The sequence below is a fragment of the Ctenopharyngodon idella genome, chromosome 14 (genome assembly GCF_019924925.1).
Source record: "Ctenopharyngodon idella isolate HZGC_01 chromosome 14, HZGC01, whole genome shotgun sequence".
Taxonomy (NCBI): domain Eukaryota; kingdom Metazoa; phylum Chordata; class Actinopteri; order Cypriniformes; family Xenocyprididae; genus Ctenopharyngodon; species Ctenopharyngodon idella.
This window is the reverse complement of record NC_067233.1, coordinates 3,090,271-3,117,110: the sequence shown is the minus strand read 5'-3', so window position 1 is coordinate 3,117,110 and position 26,840 is coordinate 3,090,271. Positions and strand designations below refer to the sequence as shown.

General features: G+C 37.8%; 2 protein-coding genes across 6 annotated transcripts in view; both read left to right on the top strand.

The window, feature by feature from the left end:
• The window catches only part of cpeb4a (cytoplasmic polyadenylation element binding protein 4a), a 54,179-nt gene extending 32,225 nt beyond the window's left edge, over positions 1–21,954 (top strand). Inside the window, exons 1-10 of one of the 5 annotated variants that reach the window (XM_051860130.1) lie at positions 7,193–7,294; positions 8,468–9,648; positions 11,615–11,705; positions 12,802–12,825; positions 14,421–14,597; positions 14,685–14,774; positions 15,011–15,129; positions 15,542–15,656; positions 17,671–17,852; positions 18,995–21,954. In XM_051860130.1, coding sequence (XP_051716090.1) covers positions 8,530–9,648; positions 11,615–11,705; positions 12,802–12,825; positions 14,421–14,597; positions 14,685–14,774; positions 15,011–15,129; positions 15,542–15,656; positions 17,671–17,852; positions 18,995–19,222 — 2,145 coding nt within the window. In that variant the 5' untranslated portion in view covers positions 7,193–7,294; positions 8,468–8,529 and the 3' untranslated portion in view covers positions 19,223–21,954. The other 4 variants (XM_051860131.1, XM_051860132.1, XM_051860133.1 and 1 more) reach the window with 4 other exon arrangements.
• A 1,345-nt stretch (positions 21,955–23,299) lies between these two features.
• Positions 23,300–26,575, top strand: si:ch211-277c7.7 (uncharacterized protein LOC100538111 homolog). Its single transcript, XM_051860430.1, has 4 exons — positions 23,300–23,820; positions 23,938–23,996; positions 24,066–24,200; positions 26,209–26,575. Exons 1-3 carry the CDS (start codon positions 23,505–23,507, stop codon positions 24,171–24,173), a joined length of 483 nt encoding a protein of 160 aa, XP_051716390.1. The 5' UTR covers positions 23,300–23,504; the 3' UTR covers positions 24,174–24,200; positions 26,209–26,575.
• Positions 26,576–26,840: the final 265 nt, after the last annotated feature.

The following is a 26,840-nucleotide window of genomic DNA, read 5'->3' as shown; positions in this document are numbered from 1 at the left end:
TAATGAAGGTGGTTAGGAGATAAAGCTGACAGCAGCTGAAATCCCATTGTTCTCAGGTCTGAGGGTCAAAGGTTCAGAACTAGCCAAGCTATTTGTGTTTGTATGTTTACTTGCTATTTATTTTAATTTTGTGCATGCATAAACCAGGATTCCCCACGCCTTCACTATTAAAGATCCCAGCTAAGACCTTAGCAGGTCAAAACCAGTTCTTGACAAGATCAATTTAAGACCTTTGACCAAGCCAACCACTTAAACACAGTAGATTATGCACAAACACTAAAATCGGAGACATTTCTGGGGGCATAGACTCAAATCTGAGTTTGAAATCCAGGTTTATTAGGATCTTGATTTACAGTTGCTTATGTTTGCAGTCATAAATCTGGCCATACATGTGCCATTATTCTGCCCTATATGCAGTCCATTAGTGTGTGTAATCAGTTCTCACACAGTGCGAGTGCTTCTGCAGGTGGAATCTGCAGACTAAAGCAGAGAGCAGTGCTTCCGTTGAGCTATTTCTGTTCTGTTCACGCACTCAACCCAGATAATACAGCACACGCTGTCTGGCTTATGCTCCTTTAGTCTACATGTCGTCGGCCAAGAAAACGCCATGCATGTGTGTCTGGGTGTTGGTTTTCCACCAATAACCGAGGAATAATAAACATTTATAATATAAAAAATAAAAATTCTACAATGGCTTTTCTAATGACTAATGAAATGGCAAATCTGAGTTCAAATTTCCTGTATATGGTTAATCATATATTAAGAATAGTTTGCACATGAAACTTCGGTTAAATGGAAAACAATTTTTGTTAATGGTTTTTAGAAGACTTCTCATATCAGTATCACGTGCATGTTACCTGTCAACCCAAAATTTGCTGAGTGTGCATGTATTCAAACCCAGTTTTTCTCACTCTCTCTGCACTACTTCCTAGCAAAACTAAAAAGAGGCCACAAGCACACTCTAGTCGTAGCAAGACTGGAAAAACATAGGAACGCAAAGCCAGTTTGGGAGCCTCGGGCTTAGGTGTGTGGCTCTGAGAACACTGAGAGAAATCGTTGCGTTCCACTTGAATGAAATTAGACAATATCAGCACTTTCGAAGGCAGGCTGAAACAGTACAACATATCTCTCACTTTCCTTTTCACTTCCTTAAAACATTCACACAGACAGATGGATTATCGCTTTTTCAGTATTACTTAGACTTAACATACTCTGTCTGCAGGGTTTAATACTTTGGCCTGGGTTAAAGTGGACTTGTACAATATTGCTGTGTTAGCTTCAAGCCTGAAGACTGAGAAACCCAGTCAGGTGTAAAGAATAGAAAAATGGCCTGTCTCCATTGATTAGACCTTCTAAAGGAAATGAGTGCTCAGATTCAACAGCACATCCACAGGGACAGTGAGGCGTTCCAGGTCGATTGATATAATTAGCCACTGCAGCTATTTATTTGTATTGCATGCAAGTAAACAATTAATTAAGTATTTATTTTTGTAATGGAATGTTAGTTTTATAATGAACTAACCAATGGCAAACAGAAGCAAACAGGGCTTGACGTTAACTTTTTTGCTCACCAGCCACTGTGGCTAGTGTTTTTCCGAAGTTACTAGCCACACAGCACTTTGACATTGAAACCATGGGGGAAAACTGCCATATAGATATTTTTAATGTTACCTCATAATTTGGCAGTAGGTATATTAGGCTGCTGTCACTTTAAGACCTGACGCACGGATCCATTATACTGTTACACATGCATTTTCTTTCTCAACTGTTTATGTTCACTTAAAACATAACTGACTGTGTTTATGTGAATGACAGCGGCTATTTGCACTAAGTGTAAATAGCAATAGATGCTATTTACACTGAGTGACAATAGCAGCATTTTCTTAGCGATATGCTATTTACACTAGGTGAAAATAGCAATAGATTCTCTTTACACCATGTAAAAGTATCAGTTCTTTGCAATAAGAGTAAATAGTAATTAGATGCTATCTATACTTTATATTGGCAGATACTATTTGCACCTCAGTATTTTTGTACATTAACCAGATGCAATAATATCATAGAGTGTAAATGATTATATTTATATTTAATAATTAAAATTATTAAATGATGCTGCCTTATTGGGAGAATAAACCCCCCCCCCCCCACACCTTCCCCTAACCCTACCCAATAAACACATTTAATATTATTAAACACTCGTTCGCAGTTTATTTCCACTTTTAGAACATTACTTTCATTTTTATTGAAAATAAATGCGAACTCGGCAAAAGACGGATTCGAACCCGCGTCAATCGTGTTAAAAGCCAGGTCTGCGAGCCTTACTCGCTACTGCTGCACCATTGAAAAAATTGAGTTCCATGTGTCTTTTTGACCCAATCAGACATTGGTGGGCGGAGCTAGTGTAAATAGCGTTTGCCAACAAGGGACACTATTTGCACTTAGTGTAAACAGACACTCCATTATGTGAATACGCGCCAAGAGAGGCATTTTGACATTATTTTGTGTGTATTTGACTGTTTAAGTGCAATAATCAGTGAAAAAGAACTCAAATTAGTACTAAGAGGCGGCTTTATGTGTGCGCATTTGGGTGTGAGAACAAAATCTGAGGGAATGAGTAAAATTATGAGTAAAAAAATAAGCCCTGAAAGAAAGCCCAGCTGGTATCGTATCTATTCTGTGGAAAATGAGTATTGGAAGAATTTCAGATATTTCAGTATCAATATGTATCGAAAAATTTATATTTTTGACAACACTACATTGCACTTAGTTTATTCAGACGCCTTTTTAAAAGACTTCAACTGAAAAAAGTATATAAAATTCAACCCGCCAAAGTGGCTAGTAGGAGTGACTGCGTTACACGCCACTGCTAAAATCCACCCGAATTTGGCAGGTTGGCGGGTGTTAATGTCAAGACCTGGAAGCAAACATTAGGTAACAAATTGGCAACACAGTGAAGTACATTACATTAGTTTAACAAAGGTTGCATGCTCTCAACAAGGCATAGGGAGTGAATCAGTGGTCAATAAGTACTACGCTGACCTCCCTTCAGAGTTATTGACTGACCCATCCAAGTTCCAAATTGATTTTTTATGGCCACAAGTCCCATCAATGCTGTTCTCTATCATTTTCTGATTGAATTATATGATTTGCTCTGTATCATTTGAGTATCTGATGCTATAGGGTTCAAGACTTTAATCAGAGGAGATACTACAGTATATTTAACTTGACACAAATGAAAATGCACAATCACAGCTTATTTTGATAACTCAAGAGTTTTTGTCCTCTGGAAAGACATTTTTCTCTGAAAGATAATCAACTGTACAACCAATTAAATGGATGTACATCTGCACAGCCTCGTTTGCATTTGTGTTTATGGCATCTATCATGACCAGTGCATTCCAGTAAATAAAATATATGCTGGATTCATATAAAGCATATCAATTTAAGGATTTTGTCATGCACAGAGCTTTGTTGCTCAGTGCATGACTTGTGAAGTGGATATTCAGTGCGAGAACAAAACTGTCATTGTACTCCTGCAGTGTGTCTTGTTGCATTGCTCTCATGTGTGTGTGTGTGTGTGTGTGTGTGTGTGTGTGTGTCTATGTGTGTTATTGTTTATCCTCTTGCGCTGTGACTCTCCTCTCTGCTGCCAGGCCAAAGCAGAAGTTCTCACATGGCCAAAGCCTTTAGTCACATGGCCTGGGCATGTGCCACATAGAGCTAGCAGTCAATGCACACCAACACTAAAGCTTCTCCCTTTAACACAGATAAAGGACGGTTTAAAAAAGAACAGGAGAGAGACGGAGACCTGAGGCCAAGAGCTCGAAGATTTTAATTGAAACCGAGAACCTGAAAAAGGACTGCAGGGGAATCGATGTGGGAAACTGAGGAAGGTCAAAAGAGGGGAGAGAGAGAGAAAGAGAGAGAGAGGCATTGCATGCTGCTAAATTGCATGGTCATCTTCCCAGCTGTCCCTGTACATACATTGACATCAGCTTAGCTTTAAGCCACACATCAGAAAAAGACAGAAAGGGAGGGAGAAGGAAGAGTGTGTGCATATACGTGTGTGTTTTGTTAGTGTAACATTGGAGGAACAAGAGGGAGGGGTCCTTTCCCAGCTGTTGCAGTGTTTGCACATGGTTTATGACACTGCAGTAAGTGTATCTCAATCCCTCTTCTAGCATGGCTCACTGTTTACCCATCATAGGCTGAAAATGTGGCAAAGATCTGCTGAGGGTCAGATGGGAACTTTGGAATTTGGATTGAAGAGCTTATAAATGTCTTTCTGATTTATATGCTTTAATCAGTCTATACCCTAAAGATGCATCTTCTACCAAGCTCATTTTTGCTTTTCAAAGCTTGCATTTTAAGGAATTTAATAAGCATTCTTGATTCGTGAAATCGTGCCCTTCACATCTTTAACCTTGAGGGCTACTGCATACCGCGTGCTATTCTCTGCAGCCTACATTTCAAACCAAAGTCAGTCATACTGTTGCCATGGAGAGATATTAATTGCTTTATTATTTCAGAAACACCCATGCCGGCAAGCATTGAGATATACGACATTACATTAGCAGCTAAAGGAAATGTATCTTGGTAGTTTTAATGGCAAATCTTTTGAATTAAGGACACACGCTCTTCTTGAATCGTTGAACAGCATGTGAAATAAGGCAAAACTGATTGCATCACCTGGGGCGATGTCTAGCGAGCACCTACGATGCAGCTGTGTCAGACAGAACAACACTGTGAGCTACAAGTGAGGATAGCTGCCTTTTTAATCCTCTGAGCAGCCCCCTCGCTCTACTTGTCCTTCTGCGAGATGACCTTGTGCACAGTATCTTGTGACAGACCCACAGACAGACTGATGAAAGCAAAGACCACAAATGGTTATTCAGGTCCCGGCTCGGCCTGTTTTCTGGGAAACAGAAAGTGAGTGATGTCAATGATGGATGCATTTTAAACACGGCTGATTCATTTGAGGCTGTTTATGCCTGCTTTTTTAATATGTGCACTCTAAAAAATCTTGGGTTTTTTTTAAAACCCAAGTCATGGGCCTTTTGGGCTATTTTTCCAGTCTTTGGGTAGTTTTTGTGTTATCAGATCCTGGGTTGGACGTAACGACCCAGTGTTTGGGTAGTTTTTGTGTTATCAGATCCTGGGTTGGACGTAACAACCCAGTGTTTGGGTAGTTTTTGCGTTACCCAGCTCCCGGGTCGGACGTAACAACCCAGTGTTTGGGTAGGTTTTGCGTTACCCAGCTCCTGGGTCGGACGTAACAACCCAGTGTTTGGGTAGGTTTTGCGTTACCCAGCTCCTCGGTCGGACGTAACAACCCAGTGTTTGGGTAGTTTTTGCGTTACCCAGCTCCTGGGTCGGACGTAACAACCCAGTGTTTGGGTAGTTTTTGCGTTACCCAGCTCCTGGGTCGGACGTAACAACCCAGTGTTTGGGTAGTTTTTGCGTTACCCAGCTCCTGGGTCGGACGTAACAACCCAGTGTTTGGGTAGGTTTTGCGTTACCCAGCTCCTGGGTCGGACGTAACAACCCAGTGTTTGGGTAGGTTTTGCGTTACCCAGCTCCTGGGTCGGACGTAACAACCCAGTGTTTGGGTAGGTTTTACGTTACCCAGCTCCCGGGTCGGACGTAACAACCCAGGGGTTGAGTTATTTATCGAGGGCTTTTTGCGCCCTTTTCAGGAGATGCAGCTCCATCAAATTGGTGCATGTCGTTGGTAACATACAGGTTTGTGGATGTTTTATTTTATCTAAAAATTTGTTATTGTTCTGAATATCGTTTAATTTTATGCAAAGCAACATACAGGGGCGCGATGTGAGTCACCTAAACGAGTGTTGCGTGTTTGCGTGATGGAAACGCCTGATGCCTAGCATAAAATTGTATGATTTTATTAAAAAAAAATACAGAATATAAATATATAGGATCTTAAAATAAGTTCTTAGAATTGTACACTGATTATTTATGGACAGGTTATGGAGTCGGTGGTCTGAAGTTAGCAGTTTCCCTGCCGAACGTGAGCCATCTCCGGCACGAGATCCAGCGCTGTTGTTTATGTTGTTTTTTAGAGTGTGGTATGAAAGTCTTGCATGCAAGAGGAATTATTATATATTCTCAAACTTGCGTATTAAATACATTTCATCAAAATATCTACATGTGCTATTTTTTAGAGAATATAAACAATTAGTGAATGTTAAGGTAATTTATCTAACTTAATTCAACATGATTTATAATAATTCTTTTTCTTTTTTTAATTAACATGAGCTAACCCTGCACATACATGGTTAACTTTAGACAAAGGTTTAAAAAAGGTTTATTTGATTTCAATAGACAGACCAAATATGTCATTTCTCCTTCACGTAAATCATTAGTCTGTATACAAACACTAAAATTGACATATACACAAAAATGAATTACTTGAGACAGATTCATCCAATGGATGTTGCACACTTTTTTAATCCAGTGCTGCAGAGAAATGGATTGATTTTGATCTGGTCCAGGCATGAATAGTCAAGCGCTAAAACTCGATTACAGGCTGAAAATAGTAGCAGCTTACTTTAATGGGATTGCAGGCTGCAGTGAGCACCAGAACTGGCCTACTGAAGGCATCCCTGAGCCTCTAAACCCATCATTAAAAAGATATAGACTGTGTCTACCCATTAGTAACAGCAGTGTGCAGACTGACTGAATGTGAACAAAAACAAGGCAGGAATCCATCATCCAATATTTCTCCTTAAAACCTGACAGAAAAATGTTCATTAGGCTATTTTTTTTTTTTAGGTTTTCCAGACCAAGAAAATGCTTAAGTTCATCTCATATTTCGCTCTCAACTTTTGCTATTCAAAACCTATACCAATGTGACAACACATACAATAATTAAAAATAAGCTGTTTTTCATTTATAGACCATATGAACTCATGCCGGTTCATTACAGGCACTCAGTAAATTAATTATATATATTATTTATTATTACATATTTTATTGTTTAGAGAAAGACGCGGTCTAGACAGCAAATATTTAAACATTTCAAAGCCGGTTCTATTAAGTATTTACATTCTGGGCAGGTACAGCCACCCTTCTCTCGGTGATAGAAGGTAACTGGTTGAGAAAGAGGTGTGGCTGGAATTCTCCGGTCCAATCAAAGGCCGCGTTTACTCAAACCTGGGCGGAGATTCTACTATACAAGGGCGGGGTTAAAGACGGAAGTTCAACTGGATTGGTTGGTCGGTTGCAACACTCACAAACCATGGTCATCCGCAGCCCGTCCTTGCAACTTGGAAACGTAAGAAAACCTGTATCATTCTCAATGTAGATTCGGACAAATCTTTAGCAAAGACAGCCAAAATGTGTCGAGTGTAAATTGCTGGCCGACGATGACGCGTGATCGTTTTTAGCCGCTGTCTTTATTATAACGCCGACTGCGATGCACGGTGTCATTAAGAAACCAGAACACGAACGCTGTCGTTTGCAGTGTGGGATCTGAAGTAATTTAGTGTTGCTTATGAAGCAAATGTACTAGAAATCCACCGAGTAGCGTTCGGCATCACAACCGTACGATTTAATCGACGCGTCAATGTAAATTTGAGAATTTATAAGATAAAATTTGGACTGAGGATTGACCCTATCGCACATAGACTGAAACGTCAACATTTTCCTGTATTTAAATGGTTGAGAGAGAGGAGGTCATTGCTGAAATAAGGAAGAGCGCCGGTAGGTCAATTGCATTTTCTTGAATCATTTGCGATGACAATGCTTTAAATGCGTGCGTGAAAATCCTCCATCAGCGGGCGTGCTGAATTATTAGATAAGGTGGCCTGTGTCATGATGACTAGTCGTGATGTGTTTAAAGACGACCCCGTTTTGCTTGGAAGATGAAATCAACAATGCACTCCCCATGGCGTTTCTCATTGCAGCGTCTTTTCCTCTTGTTTTTTATTAAGTGAATAAATCCATGATATAACAGCACTGTGTGTGACGGCAAAGGTCGTAAGTGTATATTAGAGAATGCATATGTGACCAAAACCAGCCGTAAGGCTCAATTTTTTTTGAAATTGTGATTTATATATCATCTGAAAGCTGAATAAATAAGTTTTCCATTGATGTATGGTTTGTTAGGATAGGACAATATTTGGCAGAGATAAAACTGGAATCTGAGGGTGCAAAATATTGAGAAATGAAGTGCTTAGTAATGCATATCCACTCACAAAAATAAATTTTTGATGTATTTAAAATATCTTCATGGAACATGATCTTTACTTAATATCCTAATGATTTTTGTCATAAAAGAAAATTCGATCATTTTGACCCATTGTTGGCTTTTGCTACAAATATACCCGTGCGACTTATGACTGGTTTTGTGGTCCAGGGTCGCATATGAATGTATTAATGGTTGGATGATGATTCATTAGCTGTTTAGTATTCTAAATATTTCTCATCTCTCTCTCACACACACAAGGGTATTAAGAGAAACTGAGGGAATTACACACAAGTGAAGATTTACACGATTAAGCTACATAAATGGGGGATTACGGCTTTCTGGTTAAAAACAACGCTGCAAACAAATCAGTTTTTCCGGTAAGAGTTCATCCACACCTGCAGCATACGGTCCACCACCAGAACGCTCCTCCAAGCCCTCCAGCTTTCATCAGCAACAACAACACTACCAATGGTGGAAGTGTTGGGTCTGCTTGGCTTTTCCCAGCTGTGACGACCCACTCTAACATGCAAGATGATATTTTGGAGTCTGAGACGTCCAAGGCTTCACAGCCACAACTGGAGAGTCAGGAAGGTCAAGACAAGCAGACACTCTCTCCACCGGGTCACCAAGAAGCACCAGGAATCATATCGGATTTGGACAACACCATGCCAGAGGAGAATCAGTTGGAGAAAGGGACCATGGAGAATGCTAACGGAAAAGAGGCACTGCGGCTTGAATCTCCAGTGTTATCAGGCTTTGACTATCAGGAGACATCTGGTATTGGTACTTTAGCACAGTCCAGTAGCTCTTCTTCATCGTCCCTTACTGGCTTCAGCAGCTGGTCCACTGCTATACCCCCTAACCCTTCTACCTTGATTGAAGAGGTTGGCTTTTTCAATCAGGCTGCTACTACTAACAATGCTCCTCCTCCGCTGCTATTTCAGAGTTTCTCTCATCACACCAATACAGGATTCGGGGGGAATTTCTCTCACCAGATAGGGCCTCTATCTCAGCACCATCCATCTCATCATCCCCATTTCCAACACCCTCATAATCAGCACCGCAGATCCTCACCGAGCCCCCATCCGCCTCCCTTTTCCCACCGCAGTGCTGCTTTCAACCAGTTGCCCCATTTGGGGAATAACTTGAGTAAGCCTCCGTCACCTTGGGGAAGCTATCAGAGCCCCTCTTCCACTCCGTCTTCAACTTCGTGGAGCCCAGGTGGAGGGTATGGAGGCTGGGGGAGCTCTCAGGGACGGGAGTATAGAAGAGGGCTGAATGGAGGGGTCAATCCCCTCAACTCGATCTCGCCTTTAAAGAAGTCTTTTCCAAATAACCAGACACCAACGCAAAAGTATCCCCGCAACAATTCCGGCTTCAACACAAAACCCTGGATGGAGGATACCATAAATCGCAATGATAGCATCTTTCCATTTCAGGTAACTAAAGCTCAGTCTTAATTATTAGCTATTGATGTGGGTCAATGACGTGACGGGTCTGTTTTGGCCAAAGGCCAAAAACAAAAATATGACATCCAAAGTATGTAAGGTAGTACAACTAGATCTCTTTTACTGAATCCAAAAGCTTTTAATTATATTTTGCTACATATAAAGGTATTTTAAAGATTTTGAAGTGTCAAAAGGTCATTTGGTTTAACCGTCCAAAGGCCAATACAGCCATTTCATTTGTGATTAAAATATCTTAAAATGTATATATTTTTTATTAATCTAAAAATGAATTTCATCAATGTCATTCGGAGAAACCAATATAAAGGGACCATTTTGGATCAAGTCATGCGGTCAGTATCATGTGACAGGATGTGTCCTCATTCAGACACCTGCAAAGGACCACATGGTCATGAAGTAAAGTAACTAACTCTCTTTTAACTATTTGAAAAATTCATGTTTTCACTTGCTCATACGCATGTCCCGAAACATCAGGTCATTCGGTACAACCGCTATAAAACATGGAAAATGTTGTAATATTTTAAAAACTTGTACTAAATATAAAATGTTTGATTGTCCTCTTGTTAGCTAACTAGCAAGCTAGCTAGATATGAGCCTCATAGCATTGTTTGAAAATATCATCATTCGGTATAACCGAAATTTTGGTTAAACCGAATGACTTTTTTGGTGACAAATTTTGTCCATCTTGTAAAAAAATGACAAAAGTAGCGTTAATTGATTATAAAAACCAATTAATCTCATTGTTAATGCTCAATAAAACGTAAAAATTAATAATATCTCCATTTATTTTTATTTATTTTTTTTTACACTTTTGAAAACCTTATTCGTCAATGACCCGTGTATTGGGGATGAGATTCTTTCTGCATTTGCTCCCTTTGGCCTATTCTAATCTGATAGTGACAAAGCACTCATGTGGCCTGTTTGTTGGATAAATGTGATAGATCAAAGCTTAAATGAGTAATGCAGTGCTGTTGCTCCACTTCTGCAAGCTGTGATTGTCAATGATATAAAAAGACATGGATGAGTGAGTCAAAATCAGGGGATGGCACACCGCACAGGCAACAGGAGGGGAACTGGAAAGTCTGATACTCGTTTAACCATTTATCATGTTAACACAATTATCAAGATATTAACATTTATAAATATCAGGGAGGGATGTTGCCAAATTTAGTCAGAGGTTATTCTGATTCCTTTCATATCTATCGTACATTTAGCAACAGTGGATGATTTGATAAACAATACCTTGTGATTTGAATTTGACTGCTTTTAGAATTAGTATTTCTTATCTGGCATTATTTGTGGTAATTGTATGATTTACCTGTTGCAAGTGAGATTGAACTGTATGTTGTTGTTTGAACCACTCGCTGTTTCACATGCTCAGTGTGTCCTCCCTGTTCAGTTTGTAGCCTAATACCAAGAACAGACCTTGTATTGTTTGTAAGGCTTTTTCTGTTGGTAAGCACAGGATTGTTGTGCTATAACACCCATGGGTAATAGTGCATTTCATCAAAATAAGTGTTTGTGGTCAATCCAGGCTATGAGGGCACCCTAAATCAGGTGACTACAGATAACACATACATTTTTGAATTGCGAAACATGGGTTCTTTTGCAAGCAAACAGTCTTGTTACACAGAGAATTAGGAAGGAATCCTTGATTGACGTATTAATTTATCTAATGGCACTATTGTTGTACACATCAAGTGCCCAACTGTGTCAGTCTCTGTATGTTAATGTGGGCCCTAGCTGGTGGCATGATTTATATCATCTGCAATTTTACTGATATTCAAGTTCAAAACAAAATTATGTGAATTATGGTGAGTTTCAGAAACTGTTAATGTTGCTTAAACAGAACTTTGTCTGCATTATTTTATAAAATCCATTTATTACTTTTAAGGCAGAATGACAAAGTCTAATCACGTCTCCCTTGTCGTTTTTGCAGGAGCGCAGTCGGTCCTTTGATGGTTTCAGCATGCACTCTCTAGAGAACTCTCTGATCGACATCATGAGAGCCGAGCAGGATTCTTTGAAAGGTACATTACTCACTGCCATCATTACAGATCCTGCCTCACATGAGTCTGAACGAATAAATTGAGTATCTTTTGAAAATAAAAATGATTAATCATTTAGAATTTTTAGGCCAGGCACAGCAAGTCAATTGTCTAGGTTATACTTGTTTATGACTCAATGTTATTCATAGCAAATGCTCAGTATAGCATATTTAAATGCATTGTATAGATTCTTTCTCAAAATAACCAAATATAGCCTTGGTTTACTTGGCTTTATGCTTATATTTGCAGCATCATGCATGCTTTTTTTTTGGATGCCCTTTTTGATATTTTGGGTCTTAAAATCTGGATTCATGGACAATCTCATCTCAAACACACAGTAGTCTCAGTGTGTATGTTGCATCAGGTCTTGCAAAATTATTATTTTTTTGTTCATATTTGCTGTATTATAATGTTTGATTTCCCCGAAACTCCAAATTTTTATTCCCCAACCAAAGTCAAAAAATACGTTTGTCATTTCCATTCTTGTCATAACAGATATGACAAATAAAAACTGTCCCCCATACTAACATTTTCCTTGTGTTCAAGTAACCCACATACACAACCCAGTTCTATGTTTAGTTTTGGAATATTTTAGGGATTTGTGATGTATTTGTGCCATAGGATGTGTTTCAGAAAGCACAGCCACAGAATAGGCTGAAAGAAGGGGCATGGAGACGCTCCCAATATATCACCTAAGCTACCTTCAGGATTTGAAGGCTAATCTAGGACAAACACTGGGGAGTTTGACGTAGTTTTTTGCACAGAACTGGTTTGGTTGTTTGCACATTGTTACATAATTTATGGTACTTTTTTTAGATCAAGGTGAAGAATTCTTTATAATATAGGATTATATATTTGAATAGCACAAATGTGGCAAACCAAATGATCTTTCAATGTTTGCTTAAGGTTACCTTATGCTTTCCAAAACCTGTGGACGTATATGTCTCCTAATTGCATGTGCTATTGTGCATTTAATACAAATATCATCCATTTCTACCAACAGTGTTTTAGACCGATAGCATCTGATTGCAATTTCTAAGTCTTTCCTTAAGTTTATTCTGTCTTATTTCACATGCAGCAAGGAATTACGGAAGGCGACGAGGTAAAGATCTTGGAAGTGTATTTATACTTTGTTTGTTCATGTAATTTCTTCTCAAGTTACAGCATGCCTTTGTGTTAAATTGTGTTGGTTGCCAGGCAAGGTTTCTGTACTCTGTTGTGTTTAGAAACTTTGATCTCTCATTGTATTCAAATGTGGATGGGTGTTAATTCAGGGTTCCTTCACAATTTCAAATTTCTGTACTTTTCCATACTTAAATTTCCAAACCTTGACCATATTTAACATTTTAAATGGTTCATACAGCATTATTATTAACAATATTTTTTATTTTTTATTAAATTCTTAAAGAAATATTTTACTATTGCAATAAATTGTACTGTAAAATAAAAAAAATAAAAATAATTATAATCATAACGGCAATAACATTTGAACCTATGCTAACATGGTGTCCCACAGATGGCACTGCGAGCTCGTGCAGCGCTGTCGGAAGCAATCGGTGCATGAAATAAATGTACAAGTAAACGTAGCATTTCACAGTTTCAGTAATTGTTTCTCAATTTCAATTCACGTAGGTCACACTTTACCGGTTGGAAAATACAGAAATCCATATAAATATGGAAAACTCACATCCCTGCTGCACATATTCACCTCTGACGCATCAATTTGATATTGTAAAGCACCGATCACACCAAGAACGATAACATAATATTTGCGTCCACACCAATGAACAATAACTGTCTGTTTATTCTAAGCTCACACGCTGCGGTTTCAAAGTGTGTAAAATGTTTTTAACCAGCAGATGTCCTCAGCATGCTGTTTCGATTGAATAGCTAGTGTAATCAATCTAATCTAACAGTGAATTTACCTGACGAAGTCAATATAGTGGAATAAAAACAACGCCTAGTCTTTTTCACTGCAACTTCAAAGGAAGCAAGACAATGTTGTCGAAACTAGCGCTGGATATCTGAGGTAATTTTGTTACACTGTTTGCTAGCCTGGCATATATTGTTAATACTTCTCACCATTTATTCCGAGGGTATTTTCTTTAAAGTATCCTTGAAAAGACTTGTCAAACAGTGGTGGCTTTTTCTGGACCTCAGCGATTAACTTCTCCGCAATGTCGACCGCCATTTTAAATGTGCGAGCTCTTAAATTGGAATGGATTCTGATTGGCTGTCAGTGACTTATAATTCAACAGCTGGAAAAAAAGCATTCTGAAAGTGATCCCAACGATATAGTTTTGGCATGTACACATTAATTTAGTGAAGTTCAAAAGAGACTCGCTTATGGTAAAAACAGTTTTTGCGTAATGAAAATGTGCACCTTAAATTCATTCAGTCATAAACTTTTGCTATGAAATCACTCTGCTTGTATGATTAATTTATTTTTTAGAAATTCTTAATTTTATATTTCAGAAAACTGTATAAGGGAAATACTCTGGAAACACTTTCTTTTTTCCATACTTTTCCAGACCTGAAAATTACTCAAATCAAATTCCATACTTTTCCAAACTGCGTAGGAACCCTGTTAATTGCTTCTCTACAAGATCTACAGCAGCTTTTCTATACATATAAAGGTTTGTTAGGCGACTTCAGCATCAGTTCCGCTAAATGGCTTTTGGGGCTCTTGTGTGACAGGCCACTCATCATTGTTTCCCATGGAGGATGAGCGGAGTTACGGAGAGGATGAGCGGTCTGATCAGAGTCTGAGTGGACTGGGCTCACCACACGGTTTCCCTCACCAGAACGGTGAACGCATTGAGCGATATTCTCGCAAGGTCTTTGTCGGTGGTCTACCTCCAGACATAGACGAAGGTACTAAGGGAAAAGAAGGGTTGCTCTCCAGGTTTTTTAAAGTGCGCAACAACAAACACGTCATGTGTATTGTGTATACAATTTCAGACGAGATCACCGCCAGTTTCCGACGCTTTGGACATTTGTTTGTGGACTGGCCTCACAAAGCAGAAAGCAAATCTTATTTTCCACCGAAAGGTGAGTTCATTTGCAAGGACTCTTACATTTATGAAGAAATGAGTCATGCAGACATCAGCTTCTCATTTTAGCTGATTAATTCTGTAATCCTAAATATTTGCAAACCATTGTTTAAAGCCAAGCTCAAGATGAATAGCATCAGTGGGCCCTAAGCAAAGGCTACTCGTGAAGGTTACTGAAAGTGACTGCTGGTTGCTTCTTGCATACATACCCTCAGTGAACCTGTTGTCTTCCAGGTTACGCGTTCCTCCTGTTTCAAGACGAGAGCTCAGTCCAGGCACTGATTGACGCCTGTATGGAAGAGGACGGGAAGCTTTATCTCTGTGTCTCTAGCCCTACAATCAAAGACAAACCAGTAAGAAATTAAATGGTTACTAACGTAGGTTCATGAGGAGCCTAATCATTCAGTCCTGTCAATCATAATTACAATCATATGCTAGCAACAATTCTTCTGGCATTCCCTTCTCCATTTCTCTCATTGTACATAATACCATTATTGGGGGTTTGAGCCTCCTTTGAAAACCGCAAGCCAAGTTCGTTTACCATTAGCCATCAGGACTGGATGGGCAGGCGACCTCATGAAAAGGCTGTATGTCTGCTGCTGTTCCTGTGTGATTTTATTTTTAAGCTCTTATGCAAGTCATGAATAATTAGTAGCGCATTTTAAAGTTAAATATAAACCTGCAAGTTGTAACCTGCTTCCAACACTGTTACCTATACCAGTGGAATTTAGTAGAAACACAGTGATATTTGCTGTACATCTTTAGGTCCAGATACGACCCTGGAATTTGAACGACAGTGACTTTGTGATGGATGGCTCTCAACCCCTTGACCCCAGGAAAACGATCTTTGTTGGGGGAGTTCCACGACCTCTACGAGCTGGTTTGTTTGGCTTTCAGATAATCCCAAAAACATTTTCCTTTTTAGTTGTCAAAGTAAATACAATAAGGTTTTTGCAAATTATTATTTGTGTGTTGTAAGCATCATCTAGTAAATTTTACTCTAACTCAGTCTTGATGCTACAGAATTCAAGCATGTTGTAGTACGATTATTGCATTACGCACTTGATGTATTGAGTATGAGAGTGTTTTTGGGAGCCATTTTTAAATTATTATTTCTATTTATTAGGGGTTCAAGCGCATAGTGATGAAACTCTATTGTAATTGTTAAAATTTCCAAGGATCAGCATTCTCCAAACTTCCAAACCGCAAGATATAGAGACTCGAAACTTTGAGGGATGGAAATTTTTGGATTTTTCAAAAAAACCTACTTCTAAAACTACGTTTTTCATCCGATCGAAACCAAACCAGTGCAGAAAGATTCTCTGGAGTCTTGATATTCAGTAATTATCAAAAAAAGTCAATTTCGATTCACATCCGCGACGGGACATCAAAACGTTCGAAGTGGGTGTGGCCACTTTTACTAAAACCGCTATCCCTCTTGAACGGAATGAGATAATTGCACCAAACTATGGTCGCTTGAAAAAGGATGTGGTGACTGGCCACTCAATGACGCTATAAAATGGAAAAAAACAAACTGCTATAGCTATGCAACATGCAGGGGTGTGTTACCCGTACAATGACGTAACTCGCTGCTTCACTTCCATAGTATGATGCATCGTCGAACAAATCAACTAGCTAGTCACGACTGTTTCCCGAAACCGTATTGTCGCAAACCTGTCGTTCAACCACGTTGGTGAATATCATGCAGTGTCAGTAATAACTTCTTTAAATGAATCTGTTTGAGGTTGAACTTATGCTAGATTTTTTTTTCTAGAAATTACGGACATCGAATCAGAGGACTAATTCTCATTTTTCTCAGTTTTTTTTTTTTTTTTTTTGTGCTTTATTTCCAGATTTCAATCATTGGCTCGTTCTTAAGTACTACAGCACATACACATGTGTGCACTCTTCAAAAATGGTGCTTAAAATCTACTGACAAACTAAAATATGTAAATGACATTTGTATATATTCGACAGCTCAAGAGTCATTCCAGCTGCACAAGTTTGCGATGCAGTTTGCGAATGTTCGTTTGAACTATGGTTTTGGGAAAAACAAAATCGTTAAACTATGTTAACGACGGAACTTGCGATGTTTGGTTTGTTTGTTTGGTTTGTTTGTTTGTTTGTTTAGTTGGCTATGCTTTTTTTTTTTTTTTTTTTTTTTTTAAATGCTTTTGGGAAATGCACCCCAGTCCGATTTGAAAACCGATATGCGGTGTCTTTGTCCAAGGTGTAGGACCACCGCTGTCAATCGGATCGTTCATTAAATTAAATTAAATTCACATTTATTTGTATAGCGCTTTTCACGATACATATCGTTTCAAAGCAGCTTTACAGAGAATGCATGTCAAAGTTACAGTTTAGAGAATGCAGTTAGCTAATAATGTAATAATTTAGGCAATTTAATTTACAATCACTGTTAGCCATTTAATTGAAGGTAAAAGCAATGAGCTCCTGGAAATAATGCATTACATATTAACAATAATTAGGATATATAGAAATTTGGGAATGTTCATGTTGATCCAGATATTGCGTCATCTTAAGTCCTCGCAGGAGTTGGCGCCAGGTGTTGGTCATCTGAGGTCTTCTTAAGAGGCTGGATAAATATTGGAGATTATTTTAAAAACCCACTTTTGCAAACTAGTCCTGGGTTTTTGGCTCAACCTCAAAAACTGTTAAAGAGCTTTAAAACAGATTTCCTTAGTAAATTGCATGTTTTGACTGAACATGGTCTTTTATGATCTAGGTGGTAACAGGCTTGCTAAATAATACATAATACCTTTTTTTTTTTTTTTTTTATAAATGAGTCCTTATAGCACTTGAACCCAGTTGATTGCTATATTATTATTATTATTATTTTATTTTTTTTTAATTGATGTGTTACCCCATGACAGTGGAGCTCGCAATGATTATGGACAGACTGTACGGCGGGGTGTGTTATGCTGGCATTGACACTGACCCTGAGCTGAAGTATCCCAAAGGGGCTGGACGGGTGGCCTTCTCCAATCAACAGAGCTACATTGCTGCTATCAGTGCTCGCTTTGTGCAACTGCAACACGGAGAGATCGATAAACGGGTGAGTGGGTGTTGGAGCTTTAAGCAATGTATATGCAAACTGATATAGTCAATCTCATTTTGCTTCGCTGAACAAAGTTCTTTAGCTCTTCCATATATCAAATGTCAGCACCATGTACTGCAGGGTTTTCGCCTGCAGTCATTTTTATATGGCCTAAGTCTATGCACTGCTTGTTTTTTGTTTTTTTGGGCGATGTCTCTGTCTAGATTTTGCGCAGAGAGTGCAAAGTGGTTGGCATTTAAAGATCTGCAGTCTAAATTCAACCCGCAGTGCAAACTTAAAATCTTAAGTTCTCTAGATGGTCCTTTTTAAAGAGTTTATGTCTGGTCCGTGAACTTACTCTATTTATTATTTAAAATAAACACCGTAAGGTTGTTAAGTTTTGTAATGTTTTTCATGTTAAAGTGTTACTTGCAGTGTAAAAAGAAAATAAGCCTTTAAAAGAAAATAGAGGTCTATGGAAGCTTGTTTCCACCACTAAATAAAAAATAAATAAATAAAAGTGATTGCGACCTTTTATATCACACTTCTAACTTTTTCTTTTTTCCTCTGAATTCCGAGATTTAAACTCGCAATTGCGCGATATAAAGTCAGAATTGCGTGTTATACATTTAGTCAGAATTGAATAAATCGCAATTGCGAGAAAGTCAGAATTGCGACTTTATATCTCACAATTAAGACTTTTTTTTTTCCCCTCAGAATTTCGATGTAAACTCACAGTTGCTAAATATAAACAATTCTGAGGAAAAGTCAGTTTATATCACAATTCCAACCTTATAACTCGCAATTCTGACTTTATATCTTGCAATTCTGACTTTTTCTCAGAATTACGCTATAAACTCGCAATTGCAAGTTTATATCTCGCAATTCTGACTTTGACTTGCAATTCTGACTTTAACTCGTAATTCTGACTTTATTTCACACAATTTTGAGAAAGTCGCAATTACCTTTTCTTTTTCTTTTTTTTTCTTTTCATGGCGGAAACAAGCTTCCATAGAGATCTGATCTACTGTATACTACAATAATGTCAGACTCTTTGCCTTATTTGCTTCAATGGTTTATGTTCCTAATTCTTTTGTTCTTCATGGCCAGGGCCAGCCTTCCTTTACATGTGCTAAGCTAAAAGTGTCTCCCTTTCCCAGGTGGAAGTGAAGCCATATGTTCTGGATGACCAGCTGTGCGATGAGTGTCAGGGCACGCGTTGTGGGGGCAAGTTTGCTCCGTTCTTCTGTGCTAATGTCACTTGTCTTCAGTACTACTGTGAATACTGCTGGGCAGCCATTCACTCGCGTGCCGGACGGGAGTTTCACAAGCCTTTAGTGAAGGAGGGAGGAGACCGACCTCGTCACATCTCCTTCCGCTGGAACTGATCTGGGAGGCCAAGGCTGTGCTATTCGTATACATGCACTTTTCATTTTGCTAAGTCCTTTTTATTTAGAGTTCTTTTTTTAAGTCTAAAATTGTATTTATTCTTAAGTTTTTAATTTTTTTTTTTTTTTTTTTTTGCAGAAGAAAATGCTAAAAGAAAATGGTATAATCCTGATTTTTGTTGAAAAGCTACATTGGTGCGCATGAAGACTTGAATGCATTAGATTTAAAAAAAAAAAAAAATATATAGATGTTTAGCCTGACTTGAATTACTGTTCTATCTTTATTCTCTTGGAGCGTCATCTTCTGTTTGTGATGGGTCATATTTTCACTTGAATTTGTTGAAGGCTATCCACAAAGAGGCTGGAAATGTAAGGATTCAAGCCTCATTTATATGACTTTAATGTTGAGATTTGCTATTTCACTGACTAATCTTAAATGGTTGCATGACAAATGTGGAATCATAGTTACTCCTTTCAACAAAATACACAGTAACAACTAACAAGAGACTGCAACCTATTCTGGAATGGATTATATGGACTGGTTCTAACGTGTAAGGCAAATCTTTGTGATTTAGCCAAAAAAAAAAAGAAAAAAAGGATGTAGTTATTAAAATCCTTTAGAGGTTCTAATCCTAAACAATGCTCAAATACTGTAATATTCAGGATACAAATCCTGAAGCATTCTGTAAAGATTACTATTAAACTACATCCAATTTACCTATTACTTAATCAAGCATAAGACTTAAGGACAACAACTAAGAACAGTAGAGAGGCAGTTGTGCTTGATACACAAGTTTTTTTGGTCGGGCAAACCAAAGATGAGCCTTCGAGATGTCCTACTGTTTATGATACAATGAATATCTATATATATAAGCTTAAAATGATAGAAAGCTTAAAAACATAATTGGTTTTGATGGGTTTAAAAAAAACTGAATTCTATTCACTAGTATGTATGATTCTTGTAATGGTTATAGCAGTAACTTTGGCTCATTTGTCAGGGATTTTGTGCTAAAAGCTAACTCAATGTTGTATTTGCTAATGAGGAATTACCATGTGTTGCATTGATAGTGTTTTACTGCATGGGTTTTTGCCATGGGTTAATCGGTGTTCTAACTGAGCATTGCAGTAGCTGAGCACATTTCAAAGAATTTGAAAAACAAATATTATTTTTTACATGGTCTGCTGATTTTTGTACTGTGTTTTATAGCTAATTATTTTGTCATGGACGTAAAACCATTATGCACTACTTTTCTAAATATTGTTTTTCAAGTCACTTTTTTCCACAAATGGAAAGTCCTTTTGTGATACTTTTTTTTTTTTTTTCACTTGTTGAATATAGATTTTGTACCTTTTGTTACTAAGAGATCTGGTTAAAATGCAAGCATACCTTAAGGAAAAGAAAAAAGCTAATATAATTTTGTTTAGGTTTTTATGTATTTACGTTCTGAAATCCCTAGATTGTCGCATATATATATATATATTTAGGTGACTGTATTGTTGAAGCTAATATCTAATATTTGCAAAATGCAAAAGTGTTATTTTCTATCTTAATGGACAAAGTAAATCTAGCATGACACAAATTCCTTAAAATGTGTGGTACATGTAGAAATATATACCTATCCAGTACCTACCCTCTATCAGTTATGAGAATGATGATACCTCCCTCATTATTGGCTGTAGAAAATAAAATAATTAACAATGTAAATTAGAGTAACGTTAGGATGCACCTTGTATCACAATGATGAATGTTCCATATTGAAATATCAATGTTTACTGTTATGTATAATTCTGAGAGGCAACAAGGTTAATTTATTCATTAGGTACGCATGAGCTAAATTAATAAGGTTTAATTATTTTCACTTGCTTTAATAGTACTTTTGTTTCAACCCTTTTTCAACATTTTGAGTTATGTACCTTACCCGTGCACGAACTGTGCATACCCCACTTTACTGTGTTTACTAGTTGACAAAAAGAAGAGGATGATTTAGTCATATATTGATTCAGGGTTTACTTGAATACACTTTCAAAATATTGACAGTGAGATCTGTGCAATACTTTTTTTCCCAGAGACCTAATATAACCACGTATGTGCAAATCCATTACTTTCAACATGTCTCACCTCACAATCTCTCCTTCAGCCATTATAAACTTTATTATTCTCTGATTTATACAGTAAAAAAAAAAAAAAAAATACCACTGAAATTATAGGTGTTTTTACTTTTATGTATTCACATATTTTCCTACTTGAGTTCATGCTACTGTGATTACAATGTAAATATTAAGTGAATAATGTTTCAACCATTTACTGATATATTTTTAATTGGAATGTAATAATTGTCATTTTGATTATAGTTTTTGATCAGTACACTTATTAGATTTTCTAGTTTTAATAATCACTATATTGTGCTTCATGTCTACAGAAGGATAAGAAAAAAAATATCAGAAAATTCTCTATGTAACTGCTTATTTAAATTTACATAGTTTATAACTGTATGGGAAGGTGTATTTATCAATAGATTTTTATAAGAGGAACAATTTTTTTGCTATGTCATTTAAAAGTTTTAATTTTTATATTTTACATCCATATGGAGTTTATGTAAAGAAAAATATCATTTAGTCATACATGTGCTTTGGTAGTCGAGTCTTGATTATTTGCGGTTAAATATTTATAACAGAATGCTTCAAGTATTTGTAATGTGAAATGTTGAATGAATAAACTTGATTGCAGGAAATGCTGGGGGTCTTTGTCTTAACCATGAAAGTTATCGATGAAACCTTTGGATTCATGTTGTGTTTAATTTAATTCAACCTACATAAAATCAAAGTGTTAGGCATCGTCTTTTAACAGAGCAGAATAGGAAATGCATGTAAGCTTCTGGCACACTGACTGCGAATGGGGTCAAATCTATTTTTAGCTTGTCTGATACAGCGCATGCTGCCTAAAAGACAGTATTATGATTACAAGGAGGACATCAGGGTGAGACCTTGGTTATTCTGGAATTACTAAGATTGATTAGTGTTTTTACTATAGCTTGAAGGTGTATTAATGGAGCTGGCCTCATGATTATATGTACATAAGTACATCTAAACTGTGTATTCACTTGCATCACTTAGAGCATCTCATGCTGCAATGCATATTATTATTATTATATGTGAATAATCTAGTGCAACAGTATAGCATTTGAGCATGCAGGCACTCTGATCTAGAGGTCACTTACACACGATTACTGCAGAGGCACACACAGCACCCTCTGGCGGTAGTATAATCAATACCACACAAAATTGTGGTTTATAAATGGAAGTCCTCTCGTTGTGTGGTAATGTTGATATAAATATATTTATCAAAATTAAAAATATATTTTTGATACGGATTTTACACCAGTGGCTCCTCATCTTGGTATTACGTTTATGATAAAAAAAAAAATAATTAAAAATTAGATTTTGTCTGAGATATCAATAAATTAACTTTTGAGGTCAATAGGAAAGAATATAATTGATGTGTTTGTGTTGCGTTGTCTAATGTTATTGCTGTAGGCTATATTAAGCAAATTACATAAAGTCATATGGGTTTGGAACATGAAACATGAGGGTGAAAAAATAATTAAAGTCCAGTGGCAAAAATCAAGTTTTCAATATTGTTTATATGTCTATGTGGTGATATTTTTCTGTTGACATAAAAAATTGGATAGATTTTACAATAATTATGTAAATTACGATGTTATGATGAACCATATTACTTACTTACATTAGCAACACATTATTAGCAGCTGTTTGAAGGCTAATCATATTAATTATCGTCGTGTGTACTACATTGTAAAAAGCCATACCATTGTGCAGTGTTTACCTCAATTGACCGAGTGGATCTCTGAGCTCGTGCGAGTGAGTGGAGGCGGGGCTAATTAGCATATCATCCGCATATAATAAATGAAGGGTGCAGAGTTACATTCAAGCTATTTTAAGGCATTAAGAATTTTTTTTCACGGGAAAAATGTTTAAATGTGTCATTTTAGTGATCAAAGATAAGTTTTAAATGATAAAATTATTGACTACGGGGGACTTTAACGAACTCTCATTATTGCGTTAACTGTTCCTTTAAGGGCATCGGGTTATTTGCACTGCGTAGAGCCTCGATTTCAAACGTGAAGTTACCGTTGATAACCTCGACCTTTTCTGGTGGTAGGCTAATTAATTTGAACAGTTTAATTTAAGTTTTACATTACGTGAAACAAAACTTTTTTTAATAACTTATTTTAGTTCGTAAAGTGTGGTGTCATCGTTAACAATGGCAACTTACCGTAAATTACTCTACACACCGAGCTTCAGCTCTCAGATGTCCCAAACGGACAAGACATCAGGGCGTACCGGGGAAAATAGCAAACACAAACTGTGTAGGAATATGAACAGGCTGACTGAGGCGACTCCCTCACCCTTGCTCTTCACCAAAAGTCCAGAAATAACACCACGTTTTTTAAAAAAGATGAAAACAAACCATCTTTTGAGGTTTTACTCGAATATGAGGACCTCGCAGAAATCTACGGTTAATCTGAGGGAATCCGAAGGCGGGAAATTACAGCGCGCCGAACGTGACGCTCGTAGAGGTGCGCGCGGAGCACAGCCTCTCATACAGTCATATAAAACGCACAAGTCTTCATATAAGACTCAGTTGTGTTCATCAGAATGAATGCAGTTGCATTTCTCTGTTTGTGTGTGTATAGGGCCCTCATCTGATACTTTTGGATTCCCACAAAGAGATGCTCAGGCTGTGGAGGAAATGGTGGGTTTGGTATAGGTTTTTTTTTATTTTATTTTCATTATCATGACCTGTGTTGTTTTTCCACATCAGTCCCAAACAAAACAGGATGTATTGAGGACAATCAAGAAAATGGTAGAGGAGAACAGGGTCATCAGAGAGCGGTTACTCACCTTGAGGCAACTGAGGCAAAGCAAATGAGGTTTGCCCATTGTCTGCAGTTAAAGGGTGAGTTCTCCCCAAAATAGAAAGTTCTGTCACTGTTTACTCACCCTCATGATGTTCCACACTGAAAAGATTTTCTTTTTTTCATTAAAGACAAAAGGAGAATTTTTGAAGTATTATACTAACTACAGTTCATATTGACCACGCGTGTCAAGCTCCAAAAAGAACAAAAATATGCTATAAAAGTCTATGACTCTGTGACTGCACTTGGCTATTTAAGCCTTCTTTAGTGTAAAACTGAAATTATGTATGAACATTAGGGAGAATAAAAGATTACAGAATTTTTTACTTAAAGGGTTAGTTCACCCAAAAATGAAAATTCTGTCATTTATTACCCTCGTGTCATTCCACATCCGCAGGACCTTCGTTCATCTTCGGAACACAAATTAAGATCTTTTTGATGAAGTATCTGAGCTTTCTGTCCCTCCATAGAGATCCGAGGCAACTACCACTCCAAGATCCAGAAAGGTAGTAAAGACATCATTAAAGTACGCCATGTGACTCCAGTGGCTTAAACTCAATTTTATGAAGTGACGTGAGTGCTTTGTTTGTGCAAAAAAACCCAAACATAATTTACCACTTTATTTACAAAATAATATTATCCAAGGCGTGTTCACGCAACAATGTCAGCTCTCGCGTGAACACAAAACGCATGCGTCGTGATGCTCTCGTGAACACTCGTGCATGTGCGTTGAGTTGACGTGCGACTGAACACAAAACTCATGCGTCGTGATGCTCTCATAAACAATCGCACATGTGTGTTGAGTTGACACGAGTCTGAACACAAAACTTGTGCGTCGTGATGCTCTCGTGAACACTCGTGCATGTGCGTTGAGTTGACGTGCGACTGAACACAAAACTCATGCGTCGTGATGCTCTCGTGAACACTCGCGCATGTGCGTTGAGTTGACATGCGAGTCTGAACACAAAACACATACGTCGTGATGCTGTTCAGAACACCCGCGCTTGTGCGTTGAGTTGATGTGCGACTGAACACAAAACTCATGTGTCGTGATGCTCTCGTGAACACTCCCGCATGTGCATTGAGTTGACGCGCGAGTCTGAACACAAAACAAAACTCATGTGTCGTGATGCTCTCGTGAACACTCGCGCATGTGCGTTGAGTTGACGTGCGAGTCTGAACACAAAACAAAACTCGTGTCGTGATGCTCTCTGAACACTCGCGCATGTGCATTGAGTTGACGTGCGAGTCTGAACACAAAACAAAACTCATGCGTCGTGATGCTCTCGTGAACACTCGCGCATGTGCGTTGAGTTGACGCACGAGTCTGAACACAAAACTCATGCGTCGTGATGCTCTCGTGAACACTCGCTCATGTGCGTTGAGTTGACGCACGAGTCTGAACACAAAACTCATGCGTCGTGATGCTCTCGTGAACACTCGCGCATGTGCGTTGAGTTGACGTGCGAGTCTGAACACAAAACTCATGCGTCGTGATGCTCTCGTGAACACTCGCACATGTGCGTTGAGTTGACGTGCGAGTCTGAACACAAAACGCATGCGTCGTGATGCTCTCGTGAACGTGTATTGCAGATCATTTTTTTGTGAGTAAAGTGGTAAATTATGTTTTTTTTTGTGCAAACAAAGCACTCGCGTCGCTTCATAAAATTGAGTTTAAGCCACTGGAGTCACATTAAGTACTTTAATGATGTCTTTTTCCTACCTTTCTGGACCTTGGAGTGGTAGTTGCATTGGATCTCTATGGAGGGACAGAAACCTCTCAGACTTCAGACATCAAAAAGATCTTCATTTGTGTTCCGAAGATGAACAAAGGTCTTATGGATGTGAAACGATATGAGGGTGAGTAATTAAATGACAGAATTTCCATTTTTGGGTGAACTAATCCTTTGAATGCCATTTGAAACAGCCTGCTGGCTTCTAAAATCCTCTGAATGTACAAGACCTTCATGTCTTCTGAAGAAGACAACATTCTTGAGTGCTGAGTATGATTTACAACTGATTTTCATCTCGTTATTGTTTTAATTTCAGGTGGTACCACTTGCAGTGAATTTTAAAGAGGAAAAGAATGCTGTTCACATGGCGAAGTCATTTATATGGCAATAGGATGAGCTTTTATTTGTGCACCTTTTCATATGATTGTTCATAAACAGTTATATTGCCTAATAAGTTCAATAATAAGTTTAAAATCTAAATTCTCAGAGCAAAAATGGAAAAGTATGACTTACAGATGACCACTAGATGGTGATATTTCCAAAATTAAGAGCAGCTATAAACTGCAGTGAGGCTCCCACTTCCATGCTTTACTTTTTAATTGTATTTACTAGTTGTTGTTTTGTTATTTATTGATATTCACAAAGAGAATGGCCTTCCTTTGTGTTAATTCATGCCAGTAAAGTAGTAAGTCTATATTGTTTGATAAATTAACATTAAATGACTTAAATGACACTGTTCCTCTGTTTCGTTTCCTTCTCAGCTGTAGTGTGAACGTTTGTTAAACTTTATAGTGACAGCATTTATTTTATTTGTTTTTGCATGTCAAGTCGTTTGTAAAAGAAAGAAAGAAAAGTTCATAATTTTACTGATTCTGGAGGCTAAAAACAGCAAGAAAGGTTATTGGAGGCTTAGAATTTAGTGAAAACACCTGGCAGCAAATGTTTTAC